Source organism: Muscardinus avellanarius (assembly GCF_963383645.1).
Source record: "Muscardinus avellanarius genome assembly, chromosome: 19".
Lineage (NCBI taxonomy): Eukaryota > Metazoa > Chordata > Mammalia > Rodentia > Gliridae > Muscardinus > Muscardinus avellanarius.
The window spans coordinates 35,101,425-35,126,056 of NC_137805.1; the positions used below are offsets into that span (position 1 = coordinate 35,101,425).

Sequence of the window (24,632 nt, forward strand, 5' to 3'; positions counted from 1 at the left end):
CTGTATGGCACAATTGTGGGATCTAGGGATCCCAGATCTGGGGCTAGACCCAGAGCAGCAACAGGTCAATCAAGAGAAGGAAAACAGGAGATTTTAAAGTCAACTCAAGTTACGTTGAAAAGTAGTTAAAACATTTTCAGTTTCTGAGCTTTGAATGAAAACCATTTTAAAGTGTCCCTCAGGCTTGGATGGGGTTGTCCGAGTGGCAGGAAGTGTGGGTTCACACCCCAGATCTCCTGCTGACCGGGTGTGGGACCTCACGCGAGTGAGTCACCAGCGTGGGCTTCGGCTTCCTTGTCCATGGACAGGGGGACAGTAACAGTTCTGGCCATGGGGGAGAATGGCCCGAGCTCTGGACCATGGGGAAAGCCGGATATGAAGCTCTGATCTCCCTAGGTCCCCATTTTCTAGGATAAAAAAAAAAAAACTTGGGATCCCCTGATACCCAAGGATGAGGACTAAAGGAATTGGAGTGCTTGTCCCTGGGACAGAGAGCTCCAGGGAAGCTCACATTAGTGGACTCAGGTGGAGGCAGCGTGCTGCGATTTCTTTTTTCTTTTTTTTTTTTTCTTTTTGAGGTCTGGGGATGGGGCATTCAACCTCCGAGCTACACCCCCTGCCCTATTTTGAATCGGGGTCTCACTGAGTTGCAAAGGGCCTAAGTAGCCGAGGCTGTCCTCAATTGCGATCCTCTAGTCTCAGCCTCCCAAAAGCTGGGATTCCAAGTGTGCACCACCACGCCTGGCTGTGCTTTTTTTTTTTTTTAATGTGCAAAACATTAGATTAAGGAAAGACACCAGCCTGGCGGCCTCCTGGCAGCACTGGCAGAGGCGGCCGTTGCTGGGAACCGCGATGGCTAAGCAGGAGCTTATCTTGGAATCTTTCTCAAGACCAAGCCCAGCCGCTCCCTGTGGTCAGGTTTCCAGACCCTCCCTCCTCTCAGCCATTAGCCAGTCACTCTGGGGCCTATCGCCAGAGCCATAAAGTGTGGCTACGGTTGTAAATGCAGGCAGGGGAGCCGGGGGTGTAGGCGCGGTAGTGGGGCGTCGGGGAGGGCCGAGGCTCACCTTCCTTCTTCATGCCAGCCCGGAAGCACTTCTTGAGCCTGCAGTACCGACACTGGTTCCTCTTGTCCTTGTCTACCACGCACTGGCGGCTAAATCTGGAGAGAGCTTGGCATGGTTGGATGGAGGAAAACACAGCATCCCCCTCGGAGGACAGAACGAGGACCCTCGCCATTCGGGGGAGCCCCGGCCTCCTGGGCTGCCTCTCTGCCTCCCAGGAATGATCATGCTCACAGATCAGGAGCTAGCGGGGTCCTGTGGACTCTCTGAGAGTCCAACCTCTCCTGCTGAACAGGGGGAAACTGAGGCTCAGAGGGGCACCGTGTGACCCCGGATCACACAGGTGGTTAGAAATAGAGCTGACGTGGCAGCTGTTGAGTGGCAGAGCACCGCTAGTCAGCCACATCTTTTGAAAGCCCGCGCCGCGGCTGGCTCCTGGCTAGGGCTCAGACGCCGCGACACTCGTCCACAGAAGCATCTGGGTGTGGGGAGGTGAGGCGGAGCCAGGGACACACTGGTTAGGCTGGAGTCCCGAGGTCAACGCTGGCTCTCCCGCTGATTTAAGCTGGCCGATCTGGGGCGTATTCACAGCCGCCACCACCCCGCCCCCAGTCCACAGCTTCCCCGGGAAACTAACGGTCATCACCTGAGACAGTGTTGGCAGGTGACGATGAGGGACAGATGGAGGGGGCTGGCATGGAATCTCACAGCAGATGGTGACTTTGATTTTAGTATTGTTATCCAAAATGGGAGGTGTGTGTGTGTGTGTGTGTGTGTGTGTGTGTGTGTGTGTGTGACTGGGGATTGATCCCAGGAGCATTCTACCTCTGAGCTATACCCTTAGCCCTATTTTATTTATTTATTTTTAATTCTGAAACAGGGTCTCGCTAGGTTGATAAGAGTCTCACTCCTTACCGAGGCTGTCTTTGAGCCTCTTTGAGCCTCCCAGCTACTGGGATTACAGGTGTGCACCACCACGCCTGGCCAGGAGATGCTCTCAAAGAGGAAGGTTCTCCGAGGCCTTGAAAGCTCTTCGGGTAGGTGCAAATGCTGAGGGCGAATCCCATTTGTCCTGGAAATAGTATCAGGTGGAGGACAGACCACCTTCGTGTGTGTGTGTGTGTGTGTGTGTGTGTGTGTGTGTGTGTAGCACCAGGGGATTAGACCCACAGCATTCTTTATCCTGAACTACACACCCAGCCCTTTATATTTTTTATGTATTTTACTCTGTGTGTGTGTGTGTGTGTGTGTGTGTGTGTGTGTGTGTGTAGTAGTAGTAGTAGTAGTAGTACTAGTACTAGTAGTAGTACTGAGGATTGAACTCTGGAGCATTCTACTTCTGAGCTACACCCCCAGCCCTATTTTATTTTTATTTTTGAAACAGGGACCCACTAGGTTGATGAGAGCCGCACTCCTTGCAGAGGCTGTCCTCGAACCTACAATCCTCCAGTCCCAGCCTCCCAAACACTAGGACCACAGGCATGTGCCATCATGCCCCGCCAGTCCATCCTCTTTACTTAAGTCAGTAAGTGGGGGTCTTTGGAGATGTTTCCACCTGAGTCCAAAGAGCCCCAAAGGCCTCGAAGAGCCACGGCGGGGGAGGCACGAGCCCCGCTGGCGACGCGGCGGCCGGGCAGGGTCCTCACCTGCAGGAGTACATGTGGTTCTTCCTCACGCTCCTCCGGAAGAAGCCCTTGCAGCCGTCACAGCTGGAGGCCCCGTAGTGTTTGCCCGTGGCCCGGTCCCCGCAGATGGCGCACAGGGCACTGACACCCAGGTTGTTGGGGGCATTGAGGTTGGCGCCTTCCGCCGGGGACGTGTCTGCGCGAGAAGAGAGGGCGTGAGGAGCAGCGGGGCAGAGGGGAGGAGCCAGTAGGAGCCGGGCATCTTCCCAGGGCTTCGGCCAATTCCAGGCCCAGAGGCCATTTCTGCCCTGCCACCTCTTCCCTCAGTGACCTCGGGGGCATCAAGTGGCTTTTTTATTTTGGAACTGGGGATTAAACGCAGAGGCATTCCACCGCTAAAGTTACACCCCAGCCCCCATTTTGTGTGTGTGTGTGTGTGTGTGTGTGTGTGTGTGTGTGGTACTGGGGATGGAACCCAGGAGCATTCTACTTCCAAACTACACCCCCAGCCTTATTTTTTATTCTTTATTTGAAAACAGGGTCTCGCTGAGTTGCAAAGGGCCTCACTAAGTAGTAGCTGAGGCTGTCCGTGAACTCTGATCCTCCTGTCTCAGCCTCCCAAATGCTGGGATTACAAGCGTGCGCCAACACGCTTGACCCAATTTTTTATTTGTTTTATTTTGCTTTTTTATGGTGCTGGGGATCACACCCTGGTCTTTGCACATGCTAGGCAAGCACACTACCACTCAGCTATATCCCCGGTCTGATTTTTTATTTCTTATTTGGAAACAGGGTCTCACTAGGTTGCTGGGAGCCAAGTTGCTAAGGCTGGCTTTGAACCTGCGATCCTCCTGACTCAGCGTCCCAAGTACTGGGATTACAAGCATGAGCCATCATGCCCTACTCTTCATGTGACCTTTTGAAATCTCAGTTTTTCACCTATAAATTGGCTGAATTCAGAGAGCCATCTGTGAGGGCCTGCTTCAGAAGGAAGCTGCCTGCCCCACTTTCTCAGGAAGTAAAGAAAACCTGGCCAGTGTGGTGGCACATGCCCATGATCCCAGTACTTGGGAGGCTGAGATAGGAGGGTCACAAATTTGAGGCTAGCCTCAGCAACTTAGTGAGACCTAGTGAGACCCTGTTTCAAATAAATAATAAAATATGGATATGGCTGGTGGTGTAGCTTAGAGGTAGAATGCCCCTGGGTTTAAGTCCCACTACCATAAGGAAAAAAAGAAGAAGGAGGAGGAGAAAAGAGAGGAAGAGCAAGTTGGACATGGTGGCGCACACTTGTAATCCTAGTACTTGGGAGGCTGAGACTGGAGGATCACAGGTTCATGGCCAGACTCAGCTACTTAGGCCCTCCGCAACTTAATGAGACCCTGTTTCAAAATAAAGAATAAAAGCCGGGCGTGGTGGCGCACGCACAGGCTTGTAATCCCTGCGCTTGGGAGGCTGAGACAGGAGGATCGCGCAGGTTCGAAGCCAGCCTCAGCTACTGAGTGAGGCTCTCAGCAACTTAGTGAGACCCTGTTTCCAAATAAAGTATAAAAAAGGTCTGGGAGTATAGCCCGGAGGTAGAAAGCCCCTGGGTTCCACCCCCAGTACCACCAAAAAAAAAAAAAAAAAAAAAAAAAAAAAAAATCTCAGCAAGAAATGCAGGGGTTTGGTGGCACACATCTGTAATTCCAGCACTTGGGAGGCTGGTACAGGAGGATCTCAGGTTCAAGGTCAGCCTCAGCAATTTAGTAAGACCATCAGCAACTTGGTGAGACCTTGTTTCAAAATAAAACATAATATAGGGCTGCGAATGTAGCTCAGGGGTAGCATGCCCCTGGGTTCCATCATCAATTAAAAAAAAAAAATCTTAGCAGTTGAGCCCTCCTCTCCTTTTAGGTGGTACTAGGGACTGAATCTGGGCATGCTCTGCCTCAGCCACACCCCCTCAGCCTTTTTAATTTTTTATTTTGAAATAGGGTCACTGTGTAATGGCCTCCAACTTGCAATCCTCCCGTCTCAGCCTCCCAAATTCTGGGATTACAGGCATGAGCACCAAACCCGACTAAGCAACCCCCCCTTTTGTTTGCAGTACTGGGGGTGGAACCCAGGGGCATTCTACCTCTGAGCTACACCCCCAGCCAATCTTTTATTCTTTATTTTGAAACAGGGTCTCACTGAGTTGCAGAGGGCCTAAGTAGCTGAGGCTGGCTTCGAACCCGCGCGATCCTCCTGTCTCAGCCTCTCAAATGCTGGGATTACAAGCGTGTGCCACCAGGCCCACCTTTCATTTTATTTTGAAACAGGGTCTTACTAAGTTGCCCACAACCAGCTCTTTTTGATAAGCAAATTTCCCATTAAAAATTAGAGCCTTGGAGCTGGGCACGGTGGCACACGCTTGTCATCCCCACGCTTGGGAGGCTGAGACAGGAGGATCGCGCGGGTTCGAAGCCAGCCTCAGCTACTTAGTGAGGCTCTCAGCAACTTAGTGAGACCCTGTTTCCAAACAAAATATAAAATAGGTCTGGGAGTATAGCCCGGAGGTAGAAAAGCCCCTGGGTTACACCCTCATTACCACACACACACACACACACACACACACACACACACACACACGCACAGCCTTGGAAGTGGGTGTGGTGGTACACTCCAGCAATCCCAGTACTTGGGAGGCTGAGACCAGAGGATCACAGGTTCAATTTGCCAAACTCAGCAACTCAGTGAGGCTGGCTGACTTGCTGGCTTGCTCTCCTTCTTTCTTTCTTTCTCTTTTCCTTTTTTTTTTGGTGGTACTGGGGATGGAACCCAGGGGCATTCTCTCTCCACGCTATACCCCCAGCCCTACTTTTTATCCTTTATTTTGAAACAGAGTCTCACTGAGTTGCAAAGGGCCTCACTCAGTAACTGGGGGAGCTGTCCACGAACCACGATCCTCCTGTCTCAGCCTCCCGAATGCTGAGATTACAAGCCTGCGCCACCACGCTCGGCTGAGACCCTGTTTCAAAATTAAAAACACACACAGCTTTTCCATAAAAACTCTGGGTCCGATCTTGGATTCCTAAGGGCACCTTTAGTCAAGCCCTTCAGTCCAGGATCTAATCCCCGCTCGCCCACTTGGACCTGTGCCCGTTGGTCAATGTCTCTCTGCCTTTTTCTCCCCAATTGTAAATGGGGTGGGGGCTAGTAAAGTCCCCCAGGGCTGTACTGAGGGTTCAGCAGATCAGTACGTGGGAAGTCTTGGCACCCAGTCAGCTCTCTATCGGCGTGTGTGGAATGAACACCGAGCCAGGGGAACTCTTGCGACAGATGATTTGCGGCGGCGTGGGCTCGCAGCTGGCCCCGCTGCCCGTTGCTGCTGGCGCCTGGCTGGACACCTCCTAGGACTCCCGAGTGTGCCCAGAGTGCGGCCCCCTCCACCTGGTGAATTATTCCTGGAGACGGGGATAATTGTTAAGCTGCCTGGGTGCCCTTTCTCCCTCGGCACCTCCTCCCCCGACCCCCAGGGAGAGCTGACCCCGCAGCTCCGTCATCCAGGCAGAGACTGGGGACAGGGTCTCTCCAGGGCAGAATGGGCTGGTGCCTTCAGATGGACCTCTAAAGCCAGCAGAGCACCCCATTCTCCAGGTGAGGCTGCAGGGGCTCAGAGAGGACAGCGACTTCCACGGGAGCATCACACCACGGCCAACTGGAGGATGGGTTTTGGTGCGGTGTGCTGGACTGGGCTGTAGCTCAGTGGTAGAGCGCCTCTGGGCTGAATCCCCAGTACTGCAAAAAGATGGAAGGGAGAGGGGGAGGGAGGGAAGGAGGGAGGAAGGAAGCTGGAAGGAAGGAAGGAAGGAAGGAAGGAAGGAAGGAAGGAAGGAAGGCAGGCAGGCAGGCAAACCGGGTACGGTGGCACAGGCCTGTAATCCCAGCACTTAGGAGGCTGAGACAGGAGCATCACAGGTTTGAGGCCAGCCTCAGTAACTAAGCAAGATTGTCAGCAACCTAGCAAGACCCTGTTTCAAAATAAAAAAGGAAACCAGGAGTGATGGTACATGTTTGTAAGCCCAGTACTTGGGAGGCTGAAACAGGAGGATCACAGGTTCCAGGACAGTAGTGAGACTCTCATCAACCTGGCGAGACCCTGTTTCAAAATAAATATATATAAAAAAAAAGAGGGCTGAGGGTTTAGCTCAGAGGTAGAATGCCTCTGGGTTCAATCCTCAGTACCTCAAAAAAGTTGAAATAAAAAATAGGAGTGGGGTCAGAGGTAGCATGCCCCTGGGTTCAATCCCCAGGACTACAAAAAAAAAAAAGTAGGAGGGAGGTAAGGGAGGAGAAAGAAATAAGGACACCCCCGCCCCCGCTGCATACACCGTCTACACCCTGCTACTTCTGAATTGAGGGCAGGGGTTGGGAATCCTTAGAGCCTTTGAGCTGCCAGCTCAGAATGCATGTACCCCAAATATTTGAGGACAATTTCACGTAACTCCAACCTCTATATCACTGCAAATTCCAGAGGGATACAGGCTGTGCTCACAGATGCTGAGTCCTGGGGACGCCCAGGCTGAGTCCAAGGCGGCCACCAGGGCTAGGCACTGGGAAGCCCTGGCAGCTTCTCCCCTGGAAGCCTGGGGGCAGGCTACTGCTTATCCCCATTTTGTAGATAAGGGCTTGGAGGCTCAGCGGGGACAATGGCGCAGGTAGGCCCGGGCTACCAACTCTGGCTCCAGAGCTGGGGCTATCTGTCTTCAGGACACCAGGTCAACGGGCCTGGCCTCTGTTGGAGCTGTGCGGTGGCCAGAAGTATGCCAGCACATACTGTCCCCTGTGGGATCACTGGACACCCCGTCTAGAGTGGCAAAAACTCACTTGCCGAGCCAGGCGTGGTGGCGTACACTTGTGATCCCAGTCCTTGGGAGGCTGAGACGGGAGGATCGCAAGTTCCAGGACAGCCTCAGCAAGTAGTGAGACTCTCATCAACCTAGTGAGACACCGTTTCAAAATAAAGATAAAAAATAGGGCTGGAGGTGTAGCTGGGAGGTAGAATGCCTGAGTTCAACGCCCAATACCAAATAAATAAGTAAATAAATAAGTAAATAGGAAAAACCCATTTGCCATGTCCAGACTGTTCTCTCTTTAGCCCCTCACATGATCCGGGGCTCCTCCTTCTAAAAGCTGGTCGGCTGTTAGCCCTGGGGTGGAAGAGCCCATTTTGGAGTAGATGCAGAGGCCGAGAGAAGAGGGGTGATAGGCCCAAGGCCACACGGTGCTGATGGTGAGATGGACCATGGGCAGCACCGGCAGCCACTTCCTTTCTCTAGCTGCCCCGACCTCAAGCTCTGCAGACCTTGGCCAGAGCCACAGGAGGAAGGCATCGGCCGGACTCCGCCTGCTGCCACCTGTCCTCTGAGGCTGGCCCGGAGCCTCCTGCCTCCAGAGCTCCCCCTTCTCCCACCTCCGTACAGAAGAGAATCAGCCGTTCCCTACAGACTGTTCTCCCTGATGTGGGAGCCCGTGTATAAACCCCGGGAGATACACACACAGGCAAGAAAATCTGCTCAGAGGCAAATGACACGCTGCCAGCGTGAATCTCATTTGGCGACCGGCGACATCAAAACCCCGCACAATGTGTCAGCATGCTGAAGCACAGCGGAGTGACCCCCGCCAGCTTTGGGGTACACACGGGCGCAGCAGATGCAGACACAAGCACACAGCAAAAGGCCACAGGGCCCCACAGGCGGAAAGCACAGGACGCCGTCCACGTCCGCACCCACAAACACATACATACACAGTCAGCACAGCACAGAAATACGCACACACACGCACACACACGCCATCGCTTACATGACATAAAGACAGAGGAAGCCCTAACAGCACACTGACCCAGTCGATGAACACACACAAAAATAGAAGCAGAGAACACAGACACACAGGGACACGGATATTCAAATGCACTCCTGAAGGTACACATCTGCCAACACAATATACGGCCCCACCCACGCGCTTACATGGAAACTCAGAATCACACGCAAGAACACACACACATGCACACACACACACACGCGCGCACACACACACATACCCCTGGGCTGGCCTTGGAGTAAGCAAATCTCCCCTGGGAACCCCATTCTTCCCCAAACTCCAATTCCCCTGGGAAAGTCCCAACGACCCTTTGAAACGCAGTGAGGCCTCTGACCTGTCTCTGGGGACAGGCCAGGACAGGATGCCCCTTTTCATCTCCCGGACCTAGTGCCAGGGCTTGAAGGGGCCGCGCTGGGCTGGATTACTGGAGCCGGATGCCACGGGGAAGCTCGCCGCCACATCTCTGTGGCCGGGGCCATGAGAGAGCGGGCAGGGTGCAGCCACAGGGACTGTGGCAGGGCCCGGGTGGAGGAATCCCGTGATCTGCTTTTGCTGGACATTTGCCCTTAGGAGCCCCCCTCACCCGGAACGCCTCTGGTCTCTGGACCCGGGCTTCCCTGGGCACCACCTGTGCCAGCCCCCAGGATCAACGTGCCATTTCTACCGTTCTCCTCCCATTCCCAAGCCAACGGCCAAAGGCCCGCTCCCGTACCTGGGCACACCTGCCCCCACCTACCAGCGCCCATCGTCAACACCTGCACATTCTCAAACTCCAAGGTGGTATAGGCCGGGTCCAGCGCGGCGCTGTAGTCAGCCATGTCCATGTCCACGAGGGTTTTGGAAAGGCGCATTCTCTCTTGACGCAATTCTCGGCCGCCCACCCTGCCCAGGATGCCCACCCAGAAGCCGCTGGGCTGCGCCCCAGCCCCCGCCCTCCCCCTGCCTCCTCCCGGGGCCCCTCTCTGCCAGCCTTCCTTTCAAACTGTCCTCTGGGAGGCCCAGCCCGGAGTCTGGGCCTAGCCTCTGCAAAGGGGCGGAGGCTGCGGGGAGGGCTGGGGGTTAATGGTTAATCATCCCCTGCTGCTGGATGGGCTGGGCGGGGCTGCGGGGATTTGGATGTTTGTTGGTTTCTGACTGACACCCGGGGTGCTAATTACAACTGTTGGGGCCCCCCAAAAGCGCCAGCATTCAGTTATCAATCCTCCTGGGCCGGCGTCTGTGTCTGTAGGCATTCCTTTGACCCTGACTCAGCCACTCCCCAGCCGGTCACCCTAAGCAGGACGTTCTGAGATGCTCGGTCACCCACAGTCAACCACCTCGGCTCCTTAATTCAGTCACTTTCCACATAGTGGACTCCAACCCTCCGTGCTCCTGCCATGAGAGATAAAGATCCCTGAGGCTCAGGAACTGGAGGCGTAACCCCAGGCCCAGCTGTGGGGCCCCGCACCCTGCTCCCCGGAGCAGCCTTCCAGCTTCCCACCTGCCCAGGAACAGAATGTACTGGGAGTCTGGGAAGGCGGGACTCACACGCTAGGTTCCCTCCCAGCTCCCTGTCCCCACGGCCCCCACCGCTCCCAGAGCAGCCCCAGAGGAGGGCTGCAGGCTGCGGCCCCACAGACCTGGATTTACATCCAGGCGCCTAACACCGGCTCATTGTCATCCTGGGTCAATGATTCTCCTCCTGCAGCCTCAGTTTCCTTCACTGTACAACGCACAATCAACCTCAAAGAGTGGCTGGAGTATTAAAACAGATGGAAGCCGGGTGTGGTGGCGCACACTTGTAATCCCAGCATTCGGAGGCTGAGACAGGAGGATCACGGTTCGCGGACAGCCTCAGCTACTTAGTGAGGCCCTCTGCAACTCAGTGAGACCCGGTTTCAAAATAAATAAAAAATAGGGCAGGGGGTGTGGCTCGCAGGTCAAATGACCCTGGGTTCCATCACCAGACCCGCAAAAAAATAATAATAAAGAAAGAAAGAATAAAAAATAGGGCTGGGGGTGTAGCTCGGAGGCCAAATGTCCCTGGGTTCCATCCCTGGACCCGCTAAATAAATAAGTAAATAAATAAATAAGATGGAGGAAGAAAAGCACCGAGCAGAGTCTGGCCCACGTCCCTCCGCCTCGCCTCTGCCCTCTCTCCGTTTTGATCCCCCATCCAGCACGCGCTCTCTCTCCTCTCTCTGCCTACCTCCTTTCAGGGCAGACTTCCCAGCTGTGTCCCCGCAGTTACATTCAGAAAGTGCCTGTGCCTGGTCAGGGCTGTGCTGGTGTGTGTGTGTGTGTGTGTGTGTGTGTGTGTGTGTGTGTGTGTTACTAGGATGGAACCCAGGGGCATTCAATCTCCAAGCAACACTCCCAGCCCTATTTATTTATTATTATTACTATTATTATTACTATTATTATTACTATTATTATTATTATTATTATTATTATTATATACGATCCAACCTATGATCCTTCTGTCTCAGCTTCTCAGATGCTGGGATTACAAGCGTCCGCCACCACGCCCGGTTTCACTTTCTTCTTTACTGAGCCTGGAGAGTTCTGCAGCCCGTCCTGCCGTTCTTGGGCCCCTGGCTCCCTGTTCTCTCTCTCCCCTGCAGGCAATCTCCAGGGCTCTGAGTGGAGCCGGGATATTGGATGGTAACGCGGAAGGCAGAGACTTCTTTGGGAACTTGGGAGTCTGTTCTGCTCTGCTGGCTGGAAGGACAGGCTGGAGGGACGCGGTGAGAGCCCGGAGCAAGGGCAGGAGGATGCTCCCGCGGTATACGCCTGTAATCCCAGTACTTGGGAGGCTGAGACAGGAAGATCACAGGCTGGAGGTCAGCCTCAGCATCTTAGTGAGACCCTATTTTAACATAAAAAATAAAAAGGGCTGGGGGGTAGCGTGGAGGGTAGAACAGCCCTGGAGTCAATCCCTGGTAAACACACACAAAAAAAGAGTGAGCAAATAGGGAGAGAGGAGCCTGTGCTCCAGGGAGAGAAGCCCTCTCTTCAACCCGAGTAGCTATCCCCTCCCCCATTCCATCCTACCCCCAGAGCTGAGATGATGGGGAGGGGAGGAATTGCCCTGGAGGAGAAAAGAGGCTGGAATGGGCGCCAGAAGACCTGGGTTTGGAAATAGTCACTGCTGAAATCACATCTCTTCTCAGGGCCTCAACGTCCCCATCTGTAAAATGGGGAGACGATCCTGGGCCCAGTTGTTTCTTGGTTAAGACAAGACTCTGAGGGAGAGGAGTAGGGAGAGCCCTCCCCCCACCCCACCCCTCAAGTTTCCATAAGGGCCTGAAGGAGCCTTGAGACCCTGCGGGGTCCTCCTGGGCTCCAACCCGGGGACATCTGAGCCAGCTCCAGCGGCCTTGGGGACGGCGCTGGACCCGGTAGGAAGAGAAGCTGAAACTAAAGGGTAAACAGGAGAGAAGTGTACAGCCATGGGGCAGGGCCTGCGAGGGCCGAGCCCAGCTAGCTGCTCCCCCGTGCAATCCAGCAACGCACCCACCCATCCTGCCACTTGTCAGCTGTAAGAGGCACACTTCCACCTCCTTTTTTTAAGGTACTGGGGATGGAACCCAGGGGCATTCTACCTCCAAGCTACACCCCCAGCTCTATTTTTTGTTCTTTATTTTGAAACAGGGTCTCACTGAGTTGCAAAGGGCCTCACTAAGAAGCTGAGGCTGTCAGTGAACCACGATCCTCCTGTCTCAGCCTCCCAAATGCCGGGATTACAAGCCTGCGCCACCACGCCCAGCTTTTATTCTTTATTTTGAAACAGGGTCTCACTAAGTTGCAGAGGGGCTCACTGAGTAGGTAAGGCTGGCTGCGAACCTGTGATCCTGTCTCAGCCTCCTAGGCACTGGGTCAGGCAATTTTTTTTTCCCCCGGTACTGGGGATGGAACCCAGGGGGCATTCTACCTCCAAGCTACACCCCCAGCTCTATTTTTTGTTCTTTATTTTGAAACAGGCTCTGAGTTGTGAAGGGCCTCACTAAGTAGCTGAGGCTGTCAGTGAACCACGATCCTCCTGTCTCAGCCTCCCAAATGCCGGGATGACAAGCGTGCGCCACCACGCCTGGCTCAGGCAAAAATTATTTTTAATTGCTGTTTTTTCCTTCTGTAAAATGGGCCCAATTTTCATTTGGTGTGGTGGCACATGCCTCTAATCCCAGTAATCAAGAGGCCGAGACAGGAGGATCACAGGTCTGAGTCCAGTCTCAGCAATTTAGTGAGACCCTGTTTCAAAAAATTAAAAAATGCTTGGGGGTGTAGCTCAGAAGTACAACGCCCCCGGGTTCAATCCTTAGTACCAACAGGAAAACAAAGGCCTAATTCGTAGTTCTTTTGTGGCGAGGAAACGCGGTAATACTCTAAGGTTCTTCGCCTTCCTTCCCTCCCCTACTGCAACTTCAGAACCATAAACCAGCCTTGAATCAGACAACTCGAGTCCAAATCCAGGCCCCACAATTTGCTAAACTCTGTGACCTCAGGCTCCACTTTCCTCAGCTTTACTTTCAGCACCAGAAAAAATGGGGTCCCCACCTTCTTCGAGGGGATGGTGTGGGCACTAGAGGCCCACTGTGGGCGTTCAGTTGGCCCTCTGCACAGGTTGTGTACCAAGGGCTAAACCAACCTCGGATTGCAAATACGCGGAGAAAAAAATTGTGTCTGTACTGAACATATAACAGAATGGGTTTGTTTTTTTGTGGTACTGGGGATTGAACCCAGTGTGGCATTCTATCTCTGAGCTATACCCCCAGCCTGATTTTATTTGTTTTAAAACAGCCTTCAGCCAGGCGTGGTGGCGCACGCTTGTAATCCCGGCATTTGGGAGGCTGAGATAGGAGGATCGCGGTTTGCGGACAGCCTCAGCTACTACTTAGTGAGGCCCTCTGCAACTTAGTGAGACCCTGTTTCAAAATAAAGAATAAAAAATAGGACAGGGGGTGTAGCTCGGAGGTCGAATGCCCCTGGGTTCCATCCTCAGACCTGCAAAAATAAATAAATAAAATAAAACAGCTTTCACTAAGTTGCTAAGGGCCTTACGAAGTTGCTGTCCTCAAACCTGGGATCCTCCTGTCTCAGTCTCCTAAGTACTGGAGTTACAGGCACATGCCACCACGCCTGGCTGTTTTGAGATGATGTCTCTCTGTGTTGCCCAGGCTGACTTTGAACTCCTGGGCTCAAGTTATTCCTCCTGCTTCAGCTGGGACCCCAGATGTGCACCTCCGTGCCCGCCACCTGGCCGTCATACAGATACCTTTTTTTTTTTTTTCTTTTCCTTATTCCTTTCCCTAAAAAGGATGTAAGCCGGGCGTGGTGGCGTGCACCTGTCATTCCAATACTTGAGAGGCTGAAACAAGAGGATCACGGGTTGAGGCCAGCCTCAGCAATGTAGCGAGACTCTCGGCGATCTAGGGAGACCCTGTTTCAAAACAAAATAGGAAGGGCTGGGTTGTAGCTCAGAGGGAGAATATCCCGAGTTCAGTCCCCAGTATGTCTGCCTCTGTCTGTCTCTCACGCATGCACACACGCACATACAGAGCATAACAACTATTCACATAGCATTCATATGACATTACGTAGTGAAGTCATCGAAAGATGATTTAAAGTGTATGGGAAGCCGGGCGTGGTGGCGCACTCTTGTAATCCCAGCATTTGGGAGGCTGAGATGGGAGGATCGTGGTTCATGGCCAGCCTCAGCTACTTAGCGAGGCCATTCGCAACTCAGTGGGACCATTTCAACAATATAAAGACTAAAAAATAGGGCTGAGGGTGTAGCTCAGCGGTACAATGCCCCAGGGTTCTGTCCTCAGTCGGGCAAAAATAAAATAAAGTGTATGGGAGCCAAGCATGGTGGTGCTCGCGTGTAATCCCAGGACTTGAGAGGCTGAGACAGGAGGATCGCAGGTTTGCTGCCAGCTTTAGCAATGTAGGCCCTCCACAACTTCTTGAGATCCTGTTTCCAAAAAGAAAACAAACTAGGTCTGTGGATATAGCTCAGAGACAGAATGCCCCTGGATTCAATCCCTAGCCCCCCCCCCCTCTCTCTCTCTCTCTCTCTCTCACACACACACACACACACACACACGTGGGAGTAGGTGTTGAGGTCACTGCAGCAGACTATACCACAGACTTGAGCGTGGATTTTGATATCTGAGGGGGTCCTGGCACCCATCCCCTGAAGATGTCAGGGGCACATGCAGGGTGTAACATTAGCGATTACTGTTTCTGGTCACAGACTCCATGAGCTCTGGCCACATGATCCTTGGGAACCAGAATCCTTGCTCCAGAAAGTTCCAGGTTCGCCATGCCCAGCCACGCACAAGCCCGGGCCCCGATGCTGTTAAACAAACTGGAAGCTATTCTTTATCTCTGTTCCTTCCTCTTGGGCCACAGGCCCAGGCTCCTGGGGCAGCCACTCCTGGAGGCTAAAAGAGGACCTCGGAGCTCGCCTGGAGCTTAAGGAGACTCGGAGGCTTCGAGAAGGGAGGGAAAGATTGTCCCGTGAGCCGGGCCACGGTACGGACAGGTGGCCCCTGAGCCCGCCGTGGGCAGGAGCTGAGGCCGCTGCTGCTACACACCACGTTTTCCTTCTAGATTATAAAAATGCTGAACATTTATTGGGAGATGCTAGGCTGGGTCTGGTGCTAAGAACCTTCAACTTGTTTTATTTTACCTGATGCCTCCCGACAGCTTCACCTGTTAGAGCCAACACCAAGGCTCAGAGAGGTAGAGAGAATTGCCCAAGGCCGCGCAGTGTGGCTGGAGAGGGGCTGCCTAAGGGCCGCCCTATTCCTGGAGTCCCCAAAAGAACTAGAGAATCCTGGAGCTCGTGGCTGCTTCTAGATGGTTCCATGTGGTATTTCTGGGACACCCAAAGATCTGAGGGACCTAGACTCTGTCCCCAGTACATGCAGGTACAGAGGCATCCTTCTGACATCAGGGCCACCTGGGGCTCCCCCTTGGGGCTCCCCACCCCACTATCTCTGCTCTTTCTTCCCCAACCCGCCCGCCGGGGCACAGGGCAGGGGAAACCGGAACTTATGAAGACAAAGAACAAAAGTCGTGGGGGAAAGAAGCCAAGGGCCATCTCCACTCTGGGGTAGGGCCCTTCAGTTTTGCCCCTTTGAAATTTCAAATTCCAGTTTGTGGACAAAGTCCTAACTATCTCACAATATAGGTCCCCAACCGCTGACCAAACTCCAGTCTACACAGCCACCGAGCCCGAGGCTGGCCCTGCTGCTCCTTCAGCAGCTCCCGAGAGCGGGGCTGGGAGTCCTGGGGGCAGCCGGGGGCTGCCAGGCCTTTCCTGCGCCCCAGCCTCCGCTGGGGACCTCCCCCCATCTGAGAGGACAGCTCTCTGCCTGGAGCCAGGACCTGATGCTTGCTGGCTTTGACAAGCGGTACCAGGTAGGCGCTCTGGTTGCGTGGGTCTCTCTGCTCCGGAGCTCCTGACTGCCTGCCTACGTCCCCTGGCTACATCCCTCGAGACCCCGCCGAGCTCCAGGACTGGAAGGGCTATCTCCCTAACCCATCCACTGGGTGGCTAGAAACCTGAGGCTCTGAGCCAGGAGCAGCTGCTGCAGGTGGAATCGTGCAGCTGGACCACAGGCCTGGGGCCCCCACTGAGCCCCAGAAGGTGGAAGGAACTTGCTCTGGGCCACTTGGGGGAGGCAGCTAAGTTGGCCTTAAGAAGAAGAACCCCTTTGATTTTCTCCAGGGGACCATGAATGGCCATGCGTCTGCTCACTGGATGACTGGCGGCCCCCGGGGCTGCCTGGGGAGCATTTCTGAGAGGAAGATGAGGGAGTTGGGGCTGAAGGCCAGCAGGTTTAGAAGGAAACGACGTTCCTGTGGTTAACTGATAACTGGGCCCCATCCCTGGGCCTCCACGGGCCTCCTTCCTCCCTCCCTCCCTCTCCTCGGTGTGATTAAGATGAACTTACCTGCCTGCTAATCATTGCTGAGCCTGTTGATTTTGCCTTAAAAAATTAACTGGGCATGAGTTTGCGGTTTGCCTCACCCCTAACCCTGAAAACGCTTGGGATGGGCAAGAGGCCTGCGGGTTATGCAAGAGACCGGCGGCTCCCCGCATCCCGCCGCCGGCCGGAGGGGAGTTTTGCTCGAGTCAACAGTCTGCTTGTGCCCCTGCCGGGTCCTGAGCAAATTTGCTCTATTACCAAAGAGAGATAAAGGCAGCGGGGAATGGGGGTAGAGGGTGCTTTCCAAATCGGGATGCAAACCAGTGGCTTTGAGCTTAGCAATCTAGAATCCTAGGGCATCAGAGCTGAGAGGATTATGGGCTGGGGCGTCTCAGACCAGGTTTCAGGGTCCCTAGGAGCTCAGGGAGTACATCCATGTGAGGCCCTTTTAGGTGTGATTTTTATTTCTTTTTTTCTTTTTTTTTTTTGTACTGGGGATGAACACGGGGGCATTCTGCCTCCAAGACACACCCCTAACCCTAATATATATTTATTATTTTTTATACTACTGGGAGTGAACCCAGGGGCATTCTATCACTGAACTACACCCCCCAACCCTATTTTTTTTTTTTTTTTTTTTTTTTTTTTTGCGGGTCTAGGGATGGAACCCAGGGACATTCGACCTCTGAGCTACACCCCCTGCCCTTTTTTTTTTATTCTTTATTTTGAGACAGGGTCTCACTTAAGTTGCAGAGGGCCTCACTAAGTAGCTGAGGCTGTCCGTTAACCTCGATCCTCCAGTCTCAGCCTCCCGAATGCTAGGTTTACAAGCGTGTGCCACCATGCCCAGCTCCCAGTCCTATTTTTTATTCTTAATTTGAAACAAGTTCTCACTAAGTAGCCAAGATTGGCTGCGAACTCCTGTCTCAGCCTCCCAAGTCTGGGATTACAAGCGTGCGCCACCACGCCCGGCTTATATATTTATTTTTGAAACAGGGGCTCGCTAGGTTGATGAGGCTCTTGATAAGCTGCTGGGACTGGCCTCAAACCTGCAATCCTCCTGTCTCGGCCTCCCAAGTACTGGGATTACAAGTGTGCTAGGTGTGATCTTTCTCAATAGTTCATTTGAGAGTAGGGAGAGTTGAGAGCCTCACTCAGCGCACAGACGGGGAGATGGAGGCCACAGCGGGGAGTGACTTCCCCAGGACACAAGTCAGTCCAGCACGCAGGGTCTCCAGCTCTGCAAACGCTGCCCTCTGCCATCCTCCTCCCTTCCCAGGGCTGGAAGGAAGCAGAGGTGCCTGACGGCCACCAGGAGGCCGAGTCCAGGGTCTCTACCTAGCCTCGTGTCCTGCTGCCCGCTGAGGAGCAGGGCCAGCAGCATGCTGGCCACCCCTCTCCACCCCTCTGAGGCTCCCTTTCTTCTCTTCCAAAATGGAAACAATACCTAAGTCCTAGCGTGGTCAGGATGAAACAGAGCCAGAAACGCGCCTGGACCATCATCCCCAGTGTGTATACAGCTGCTCTGGGCTTTCCACGTTAGCGCACAGATTATCACTCTCAAGTAGGCGGGTTTTTTTTTTTTTAATCACCATTTTATAGACCACAGGCACAGAGAGATTTAGTTACGTGCCCAAGCTCACACCGCTGATAAGAAGCAAGAGGTAGGATTCAAGGCCACGGTGGCCCCAGAATCTGTGGCTAGCCCCGTGGCCCCCTGCCGTGCCGGGGCTGTGCGTGGTAGGTGAGTGCTCCGGGCATGCTGGCCAGCGAAGGGCACGCGCAGGGCCTTGTGGGAGTTGCTGGCCGCAGAGCTAAGCAGCTGGGGGAAAGGAAGGTCTAAGAACGATCAGGAAGGAAGCCAGGACGCGCGGGCAGGGCGGCCTGCGGCTCTCTGCCATTGCAGGTGCTTGTGACATCTGGGCCAAGGGTGCCGCGGCCTCCCGTTTCTGCGCTTCGCTCCTGTTTATGTGCCCGACTCTCTGCGGGGGTGACCTTGGGCGTGAGATGGGGCCTGTCCAGCGATGCTGGGGCCTGAGGGGTGACGGGGCCCTGCCTGGCCAGGGCCCTGGCCTGGGGGAGGGGGTTGAGAAATGAGTGTAAAACCCAGAAGTCATCCTTAATCTCCCTGTAGCCTGTCATGAGGGGTTCCAGGGATTTGGCTAAAGGCCACCGAGGCCAGGATCGTACAGATTGCTCACTGCCCAAACGTTCTGCAGCCGGGATGACTGACTGGGGTGGAAATCCAGCCCTTGTTCCAAAGCCCATGAGCTTTACCTGCGCAGAGGGGGTGCGCTCTTCTTATTTGCGCAAAGATTACATGTAAGCTTCCGGGAGCCTGGCCCCAACTCTGCTTCCAGCCTCTGCACGACCTTGGATAAGGTTATTTTTCTTCCCTGGCCTTAGTTTCCCATTTGAGAAATATTGTCTAGCATAAAGTAGAGATTCAATCCAGAGAGTGAAGTAGGATCAGTTGTTTTTTTTTTTTTTTTTAAATATACCTGGGTGGCCTGGCATGATGGCGCACGCTTGTAATCCCAGCATTTGGGAGGCTGAGACAGGAGGATCGGAGTTCGCGGACAGCCTCTGCTACTATTTAGTGAGGCCCTTTGCAACTCAATGAGCCCCTGTTTTAAAAAAGAATACAAAATTGGGCTAGAGGTGTCGCTCGGAGGTAGAATGCCCTTGAGTTCCATCCCCAATATAAAAAAAAGTGTGTGTGTGTGTGTGTGTGTGTGTGTGTGTGTGTGTATCTCCTGGGTGTGGTGACACAGGCCTGTAGTCCCAGTAACTGGGAGGCTGCGACCGGAGGACCATAAGTTTGAGAACAGCCTCAGACGTAGCAGGATTCTAAGCAACTTAGTGAGACTCTGCTTTACAACAAAAGCATAAAGATGGCTGGAAGTGTAGCTTGGAGGTAGAATGACCCTGGGTTCAATTCCCAGTACCACTAAAAAATAAATAAATAAATATAATAATAATAATAATAATAATAATAATAATAATAATAATAAAAACAGGCGCTTGGGCAGGGGGCTGGGAGGGCTGCTCGGCGGCAGAGCGCTTGCGTAGCATGCAGGTAGCCGTGGGTCCCATCCCCACCACCCCACAAAAAATAAATGCTCAAGCCTCATCGCCAACCAAGGATCCCATCTTAGGGTGGAGGGAGGTGGGACCAGGACATTTGTATTTTTTAAATCCCCAGATGAAGGGCCGGGCGTGGTGGCGCACGCTTGTGATTTCAGCATTTGGGAGGCTGAGACAGGAGGATCGCGCAGGTTCAAAGCCAGTCTCAGCTACCTAGTGAGGCTCTCAGCAACTTGGTGAGACCTTGCTTCCAAATAAAATATAAAATAGGTCTGGGAGTATATCCCAGAGGTACACAGCCTCTGGGTTCCATCCCCAGTACCACCAAAAGGAAGAAAAGAAAAGAAAAGAAAAGAAAAGAAAAGAAAAGAAAAGAAAAGAAAAGAAAAGAAAAGAAAGAGGGTCTTGCTGAATTGCTGAGCGTCTAAGTTGCTGAGGCTGGCCTCGAACCTGTGATCCTCCTATCTAAGCCTCCCAAGTACTGGTGTGCACCACCACACCTGGCCATACCCGTCCTATTACTAACATATGTGTGATGATTATTTACCGAATTTGTTAAAATTTTTACTTTCTTGTGTGTGGTACTGGAGATTGAACCTAGGAATGCTCTACCACTGATCTACGCCTGCAGTCTTTATACCTTATTTTGAGACAGAGTCTCTTCAAAGTTACTGCAGTAATCCCAGCACTTGGGAGGTTGAGACAGGGGGATCGCAGGTTCGAGGACAACCCGAGCAAGTAGTGGGACTTTCAGCAACCTAGTGAGACCCTATTTTCAAATAAAAAGTAGATTAGCCGGGCGTGGTGGCGCACGCTTGTAATCCCCGCGCTTGGGTGGCTGAGACAGGAGGATCGCGCGGGTTCGAAGCCAGCCTCAGCTACTTAGTGAGGCTCTCAGCAACTTAGTGAGACCCTGTTTCCAAATAAAATATAAAATGGGTCTGGGAGTGTAGCCCGGAGGGAGAAAGCCTCTGGGTTCCACTTCCAGTACTACCAAAACAAATAAAAAGTAAATTACAGACCTACACCACCATGCCCAGCTCCCTCTGGGTTCTTGACCTAGTTCAGATCATTGACTTTGGGGAAATCCACTTTCCTGCAGTCTCCCCAAGTGAAGATTAGACAGGCAGCCTTGGAGTACCCCTAAAGCAGTCTCTCTGGGCCTCCCCTCATGTTGTTGGGGGGACCTGGATCCTGCTCTGACCAGAACATCATTCACCCGTCAGGGCCCTTGGCCTTGGGTCGGGGAGGGGATGGAGTTCCTCCTGCTCCCAAGTCTGGGTTAGTCTGGGTTCCTTCCCTGAGTTCCCATCTCCCTCCTGCCTCCCCAGGCTCCTTCCAGGCAGGTGCGGGACAGGACCATACCTGGTGGGTCCCGGGGGAAGCCCTGGCCCCCGTCGGACATCCTCCTCCCGGTGCTCTGGGGTCCCGCTCTGTGGGCAACCTCTTCATCCTTGGGCCAGCTCCTGTGCCACCCTGGCACCCAGGACCCTGCGAGGGCTGCGGGCAGAGTTAATCCCTTAATGCTGGTCACAATGCGATTTCAGGGATGGGGAGGCGGTCTCCATGGTAACTGCGACCCGTCCAGGACCCATACAAGGAATTAGCCAGGGGGCTCAGCAAGGGGCTTCTAGAGACCCAACCCAGACAGCGGCGACACGGAGCCCTGATTCTGCCCCGGGCCTCTTGCTGTCTCTGTGTTCTGCTGGACCGGCCAGCCAGCCCCTGGGGGAGAGCCCTGCTGCCTTTGAGACTCGAGTTCTTCATCTTCCGTGGCTGTTGCAGAAGAGTGCCAACTTTGGAGTCTGTTGGACCCAAGTTAGAAGCTTGGCTTTTCCCTCTCAGACGGCCCCATCCTTAGGGAGCGCACAGCGGCGGCACCCTGGCATCGCTCCGGGTCTGTCTGGTGGACGGTGGCACTGGGCTCACGTGAGAGTCCTTCTCAGCTCCTTCCGACCGCCCCATCCGCACTGCACATCTGCCCCAACCCCGCCACCTGCAGATCCCATGGCCGGGCCGCTGGCAGAGCACGGCACGCTCCCCCATCACCTCCTCGTCCTCTCAGCCCCATCCTGGGCAGCTGTCCCTGGATGTCCTCCCGACGGGGCGGGTTCCGGGGCTCCTCTGTCCTCCCGCATTAGATCACCAAGGGGCTAATCAGCTGGCAATTATCTGGGGCCTGTTTACCATTTATTATCCCACGACCCAGCTGGTACTTTATGTATGTGGACTGGCTGAGCCTGGAGTGGTGACATGTGCCTGCGTTCCCAATAAACGGGATGCTGAGACAAGAGGGTTGCAGGTTCAAGGCTAGCCTGGACAACTTAAGGAGACCCTGTCCCAAAATAAAAAAGAGAAAGGTTGGGGCGTGTAGGTCAGCCAATCAATAAGGAGACAAAAGATTTGTTTGGAAATCCAGGGCCTCTCAAATGTTATGGAAGTGTTCTACCACTGAGAACACGTCTCAGGTGCTTGGGTTATTGGAATACTGGAATTATGGCATTATTGAATTTTTTTTTTAATTTTAAATTTTTTTTAAATTTTAAATTTTTTTTAACTTAGCCAGGTGTGGTGGCGCACACTTGTAGTCCCAGTACTTGGGAGACTGAGACAGGAGGATCTGGATTTGAGGCCAGCCTCAGCTACTTAGTGAGGCCTTCTGCAACTTAGTGAGACCCTGTTTCAAAATATAGAATAAAACATAGGTCTGGAGGTGTAGCTCAGAGTTAGAATTCCCTTGGTGAAGTTCAATCCCAGTACTGCAAAAAAAAAAAAAATCTTTAACTTAGCTGGATATGGTGGTGAATGAGTGTAAGCCCAGTACTTAGGAGGCCGAGACCGGAGGATCACAGGTTCACCACCAGCCTCAGCAACTTAGCGAAGCCCTGTTTCAAAAATAAAGAATAAAACAGGGTTGGGTGTATAGCTTGGAGGTAGAAAGCTCCTGGGTTCAATCCCTAGTACCACACAAAATAAAATAAAATAGGGCTGAGGGTGTAGTTCAGATGTAGAACGCCCCTGGGTTCAATCCCCAGTAACACCGGAAAAAAAAAAACAATGGAAAAAAAAATGTTTGTCGTTTATCCAAATGTAGCCGCAAGTCCCAGCTCATATGTGGCAACTCTGTCCCTCCCTTACACAGCAAACACTCGGTGGCCAGGCGGGTGGAGAGAGACCTCGCAGGGAAGTTCCCAACAAGCATAATTTCAAATGGCGGCTCAGGGCCATGAGCAGCAGGTGCGCACAGCTGGGGCGGCTGCAGAAAGGGCGCTGCGAGCCGCAGGCCTCCCCCGCGGGGACAGCTGTAACCCAGTGCCCTGCGCCTTAGGAAAAACTCCAGGCGCAGGTGCGGGAGGGGGCTGCAGGCCTCACTGGATACACTCCGCAATTTTGCAGCTTGGATCTGAGCCTCTGCAAACCTCCGCGAACCCGCAGCCCCACCCCTCGGGTCAGCCAATGTCCTCTGCGGGGCTGGGCGCCAGAGGAAGGGGCCCAAAGAGCTGGGCAGGCAAGCGTGGCCAGCCGGCCAGGGCAGGGAGCCCTGACTCACTTTCCCCGCCCCGCCGCATCCCCAGAGCAGGCGAGCCAGCCGGACGCCCCCAGTAGGGCATCCCGGGAGGCGGCTGCTACCCACCGGCGGATTTGCGCTTCTCGCGCGCCCCCTAGTGGCCACGCGGGGACTCGCACTCCGAAACTCGCAGCTAGCTCGTAGACGTCACGCGGCCTTCACCAATCACAGCCCCAGAAGAACTAGGCTCTCCGTGTCTCCCTATAGCCAGAGTCCCCCACGATCACCAATCACAGCTCTCTATGACCGCACCAATCAAAAGGCAAGATTTGAGCTGGTGCTGTGGTGGGCACCTGTAATCTCAGTATTTGGGAAACCGAGACTGGTTAGGAGGTTCGAGGCCAGCCTCGACCATTTAGTGAGCCCCTGTTTCAAAATTAAGTAAACAAACAAACAAACAAACAAATAAGCCTGGCGGTAGAATGTCCTTGGGTTCATCCCCCAGCACAACAACAAAAAGATTTATTTTATTGGTGGTACTGGGGATGGAACCCTTCTGCCTCCGGGCTACACTCCCAGACCTATTTTTTATATTTTATTTGGAAACAGGGTCTCTTAAGCCAGAGAGAGGCTGGCTTCGAACCTGCACGATCATCCTGTCTCCGCCTCCCAAGCGCAGGGATTACAAGCGTGCGCCACCACGCCCAGCAACAAAAAGACTTAGAAACCACCTCTCAAGGTCTGCACAGGGCTGGTTTCCAACATCTAGGAAACTTCTGTTCCCAACATCTGTGCGCAGGTGCTTTGAGGAAGCTCCCAGGCTTTGTGTGGGCTCCAGGCCAAAGCCCACCGTTGCACTCAGGAACTGTGTGTGTATGGGAGGGGGTACTGGGGATTGAACCCAGGGGCCTTCTACCTCCAAGCTACACCCTCAGCCCTCTTCTTATTCTTGTTTGACAAACGTCTCAGTGGTTACTGAGGCTATCCTCAATCCGCGATCCTCCCGTCTCAGCCTCCCAAGTACAGGGATCACAGGTGTTCGCCACCAAACAGCATCAGGGGCCTGTTTAATGATGCATGGCTCCCAGTAAGCATCATCCCCGCCCCATGAGAACTGTGTGGGTATGGGAGGGTGGGTAAAGTGTGACCCTGGTTGGGATAGGCACACTGGAAGCTTTGTGCAGCAGGGCCCCTCTCTTTCCCTTCCTGGTCCTTAGGAGAGAATAGTAATATCCGTAATGTGTGCGCCACCGCTCCCCACACCGGTTATCTAAGGGTAAATTCTAGAGTGGCTATCTTTCTGACTCTGCCAGGTCCTCAGACCAGCCAGTCTTTGCCACCTCCGACAGCGTCTAGAATCTCCACCATCACCCATCTCTTCTCTGCCATACCCGGCGGTGGCAGGCGCCATCGTCTCCGCAGGTCTACAGCCGTGTTTCATTTTTCTCTCCCATTCAGGCTTGCCCACCACCCACCAGATCAGGTTCCTCCCTCCCCGACTTCGGCATTTACGACTTTCTGTGCATTTAGAGCCAGGCTCACAGAACTTCTGCAACAGACTGTGGGGCAGGTCCCAGCCTCATTG

The 24,632-nt window shown here is 53.6% G+C and overlaps 1 protein-coding gene across 8 annotated transcripts in view; it reads right to left on the minus strand.

The window, feature by feature from the left end:
• HNF4A (hepatocyte nuclear factor 4 alpha) overlaps positions 1–24,632 on the minus strand; it is a gene marked incomplete at both ends in the record, with an annotated part of 72,124 nt that overhangs the window by 21,493 nt on the left and 25,999 nt on the right. For 4 of the 8 annotated variants that reach the window (XM_080716260.1, XM_080716259.1, XM_080716258.1 and 1 more), the window contains 3 exons: positions 1,068–1,162; positions 2,711–2,885; positions 9,270–9,384. In XM_080716260.1, the coding sequence (XP_080572386.1) occupies positions 1,068–1,162; positions 2,711–2,885; positions 9,270–9,384 (385 nt within the window). Of the gene's footprint in view, positions 1–1,067; positions 1,163–2,710; positions 2,886–9,269; positions 9,385–20,904; positions 20,945–24,632 lie in introns of those variants that run through there. The other 4 variants (XM_080716264.1, XM_080716262.1, XM_080716263.1 and 1 more) reach the window with 2 other exon arrangements.